A 4,723-nucleotide genomic window follows, 5' to 3' on the forward strand; every position below is an offset into this window, starting at 1 on the left:
GGTCTACTCCGAAAATGCCCTCTTTATGTCCATCCAATCCTTACAATCTGAGTCTGAGCCATTGAGCCTTATTGCAAATGTGGTAGCTGGCTCATCTTGCCATGGTCCTTCTCTTCCCAGAGACCTGCAGGGTTCCAGGCACAGGACTGAAGTCACCTCTGCCCTGTGCTCCTCCCCTCTGCGACCTGGTCAGGTTTCCACAGGCCGGGCTCCCAGTACCATGACAGGTCCAGTATCATGCCAGGACAGCCAGCTCTTGGAGCAGTGTGTGGGAAGGACAGCTGCAGAGCCTGGTGCTGTCAGAATATACATCCACTGAAATGAGCCTGCATGCCCTCTACATGCACCAGCTCCACAAGCAGCAGACCCAGGCCGAACCTGAGAGGAATATGTGGCACCGCCAGGAGAGTGATGACAGTGGGGCGAGTGCCCCTGAAGAGGGAGGAGAGGGTTCCCGGCACCCCCAACTTATCTCCCTCTCTGCCACCTATCCCTGTGCTGCTGCATCCCGGCCTGGAGCAGCTGAGACCGCTGCCCTGCAAGGGGGCTTCTAGAGGCGCTATGGGGACATCACAGATCCTGGCATAGTGCCCGGGCTTCCTCTCACTTCTCTCAGCTGCCCCTTGGCGAGTGGACTGAAGATGGACAGTCAGCATCAAGGCACCCAGAGCCCGTGCCTGAGGAGGGCTTTGAGAATGAGCTTCCCCCTCACGTGCACAAGGTCTAGACAATGCTGAGGAGGGTCCGTATGCCCCAGGATGGGGGTATCTATTGTCCGGCCATCCCGTCCACCTGCCATGGAGGGCTTCTCTGAGTGTTGCCTGGCTCCATGTACTAGTATATGGTGTGTCCATGCCTGGCCAAGACAGGTGCAAATACTGGGCTCACCACAGCCCCAGCAGAGAAATTGGGGGCCTAGGAACCAGAGCACACAGGACTCTAGCCTCATCCCCAGGAACTTACTTGGCTCAGAGTGTGGTGCTAGAAACGTCCCCAGCCCAGTCCCAGTGATGCTACCTTTGCACCTACCCTTACGAGTCTCCAGAGGACTGCCTACCACAGTAGCTGCCAACCAGGGAGAACCTGTGCCAACTGTGGAGTGGGGAGGTTGGGCCTGGACCCTCAACCTCTGTGGCCTCCCCCTCCCCACCCTGAATAGATGAGCAGCTCAGGCTGTGGCCCGTACCTCACCCTTGGTTCTCTCCCAGTGCTGCAGCCTGCTCACCCCTCCTTCCTGCACATCGCTGGCATGTGAGCTGCTTGCCATGGTTCTGTTCATTCGTTTCCCTTCTGTTCAGCTCTTGATTTGTGTTGGCATAGAGGCCCTAGCTCCCAGCTCCTCTCACCCTATGTTTTGACACTAAGGATGGTTTCTAAATTATAGGAGCAGGATGGAAATTTTTTACTACCCTGACCAATATTTTAGATAGGCCCCTGGGCACATATCAGATTCTTATGATATTAGACAGAGTCCCTGGCCAGCCAGAAACTCATGAGTTCAGCACTGAATGGGTTGTTGGGGTCTACTTGCCCCCCAAACACAACACTTCTAATTCAACTTACTGATCAGGGGATAGTAAGGATCTATGAAGCTCATTGCACATGGTACTCTATGGAAAAAACTGTCAACACTATAGAAGAGAACTCTGATAGAACATCATGGAAGGATCATTTCATGATGAACATTTAGAAGGATCACACCACTAAAGATGCTATTGTTACAGAGAAATTGTGAAAGCCATCTAACCTGAAACAATAAATTCCTGTTGGAAAAAAACTGTCCAGATGTTGTGCCTGACTCCACAGGATTTATGACAGATCCAATCAAAGAAACCATGAAAGAGATTGTGAATATGGCAAAAAGGGGGAGGGGGGTAGTGAAGAGTTTCAAGATACATATCTTGAAGAAGATAACTTGATGGAGATGAGTGCTTCTGAATCAATGCCAGAAGATGAAGAAGACATAAAGAAGCAGTGCCAGGAAACAAACTGCCATTAGACACCTGGCAGAAGGGTTCCAGTTATTAAGACTGCTTTGACTTCTTTTACAGCACGGCCCTTCTGTGGTGTGGGCACTGAAACTAAAGCAGACAGTGGAAGGTGTGGTACCATAGAGACACATTTTTAGAGAAATGAAAAGCAAAAACGTCAGAAATTACAATGTATTTCTGTAAAGTTATTCTGAGTGTTCCTGCCTCTTCTGCCTTCCCTTTCACCTCCTCTACTTCTTCTGCCTCTGCCACCCCTGAGACAGCAAGACCAAACCCTCCTCCATCTCCCCCTCCTCAGCTTACTCAGTGTGAAGATGATGAGATTGAAAACTTTTATGATGATCCACTTCCACTTAATGAATAGTAAATAACTCATGCCATACATTGAATAAACTTATCTGTTATGTATGTGTGTGAGTGTCTTCATGTGAAAATATAATAACTGTGTGGCAGGAACTATATGAGACATTTTTGGGTCATCTTCATTACCTAATTATTCATCATGAGCAAGACTTGTATTGAAATGATAACTTGTCCTTACATAGTCATAAGGTGAATGACATAAAATGTAAAATTAATAATGTGTTAGTTTTCTTACTGTTTTATAACTGCTTTAAAAATTACATTACTATATAATATGCTAATGTGTATCAGGCTATTATCATAGGTAATCAGTTTAAAAAAACTATAACAGTGTTTCTACTGTCTTATGAATATGTCTGTTACTATATGCCATAAAAATCTTGTAACGGTTCATTTATTAGTGTGCAGACTAGACTCTCTAGTATAATCATAGGCTGCCACCAAACAATTGTATTGCTGCTGCTTTATCATCAGAGCATGAATTGTTATCTGTAAATAAATGAGTTTCTTTTTCACATCTTTCATTTTTTTAAAAATATGTTTTTATTGATTTTTAGAGAGAGAGGAAGTGAAGGCAGAGATAGAAACGTTGATGAGAGAGAAATATCAATCGGCTTGCCTCCTGCTTGCAACCCAGGCATGTGCCTTGACTGGGAATTGAACCAGTAACCTCTTGGTGCATGGTTTGATGCTCAACCACTGAGCTACACAGGCCAGGCTTACATCTTTCTTTTTTTAAAATATATTTTTATTGATTTCAGAGAGGAAGGGAGAGGGAAAGGGAGATAGAAACAACAATGATGAGAGAAACATTGATCAGCTTGCCTCCTTAACACTCCACACTGCAACCCAAGCATGTACCCTGACTGGGAATCGAACCGTGACCTCCTGGTTCATAGGTTGCTCAACCACTGAACCATGCTGGCTGGGCACATCTTTCATTTTTGATGTCTAGTGTTACTAATACATATACTATCTACAGTGTTTTGTATCATGAGACAATATTGATATAGGTACTGACAGACAATTCATCTTGTAAATAGATGATGTAAAATTATGGTATCAATATAGTAGAGTACTATAAAAGTATTTCTCTTCCTTATGATTTTCTTCTTTTTAGCTTACTTTGCTGTAATAATATAGTATAAAAAACATATAACATGCAAAATATGTGTTAATTGACTTTATATTATTAGTAAGACTTTTAGTCAGCAGTAGGAATTTTGGGGAAGTCAAAAGTTAAACATGGATTTTCCACTGTGTGTGAGGTCTGTGCCTGTAACTCCTGTGTTGTTCAAGGTCCATCTGTGCATGTTATTGTAACTTCCTTTTTTTAGGTCTTACTTTTGAGGAGAGGGATATCATTGAAGGAGCCTTCCGTCAAGGTCAGATTCGAGTCTTGGCAGCAACTTCTACTCTTTCATCTGGGGTGAATTTACCTGCACGTCGTGTAATTATTCGGACTCCTATTTTCAGTGGTCGAACTCTAGATGTTCTTACTTACAAGCAGATGGTTGGTCGTGCTGGCAGGAAAGGAGTAGACACAGTAGGTGAGTTTGAATTTAATTTCAATAGCATTGCAGATGGACAGTGTCGTTCTACTTGAAATTTGATTAGTCCCTAGCAACCCAGTTCTCATTATGCTGTGTTTATTATCCAATGCACTAATGTCATCCTTTTGGATTTACTTAATACTTATAATTTAAGTCATTTTTCATATATTGTCAACCATTGTTTTTCTACTAAGGTAGAATTAAGATTTTCTTTTGTATTATATACTGTGAAATGATTCAGTACTATCTTAGTCAAGTGAATTATCACATTAGCTAAAATATTTTTAATTTCCAGTATAGTCTACTATTTAGTGTTAATGAAGGGAGTAATTTTCTTTCTTTTTTTCTTTAATTTTGATGAAATCCAATTTATCTTTTTTTTTCTTTTTAATATATCTTTACTGATTTCAGAGAGGAAGGGAGAAGGGGAAGAGAGAGATAGAAACAACCCATACTTGCCAGGGTGAAAGGAGTAATGTTCATGGATATTAGTTCTGTTTAGCTCTAAGAGAGAGTTCAAATAGTGATGCTGAGAGCTGGGAAGCACTCTCACACTTTGGGAATAGGAACTGTATCCCCCTGTCCATGTAGAACGGGGATTTATGCCAACTGGACTCTTTCTTTTTTAAAAATTGATTTTAGAGAGAGAGAAACACTGATATAAGAGAGTAACTTTGATTGGTTGCCTCCCATCGGGGATTGAACCCACAACCTGGGTATGTGCCCTGACTAGTAATTGAACCCACCTTTTGGTGTACAGGACTGTGCTCCAACCAACTGAGACATACTTGCCAGGGTGAAAGGAGTAATGTTCAT

General features: G+C 42.9%; 1 protein-coding gene across 1 annotated transcript in view; it reads left to right on the forward strand.

The window, feature by feature from the left end:
- The window catches only part of POLQ (polymerase (DNA directed), theta), a 92,739-nt gene that overhangs the window by 16,639 nt on the left and 71,377 nt on the right, over window positions 1–4,723 (forward strand). The window contains exons 8-9 of the mRNA XM_015558478.1: window positions 2,052–2,100; window positions 3,692–3,904. Of these exons, the coding sequence (XP_015413964.1) occupies window positions 2,052–2,100; window positions 3,692–3,904 (262 nt within the window). The remainder of the gene's footprint in view (window positions 1–2,051; window positions 2,101–3,691; window positions 3,905–4,723) is intronic.

This window comes from Myotis davidii, unplaced genomic scaffold (genome assembly GCF_000327345.1).
Source record: "Myotis davidii unplaced genomic scaffold, ASM32734v1 scaffold292, whole genome shotgun sequence".
NCBI classification, from domain to species: Eukaryota; Metazoa; Chordata; class Mammalia; order Chiroptera; family Vespertilionidae; genus Myotis; species Myotis davidii.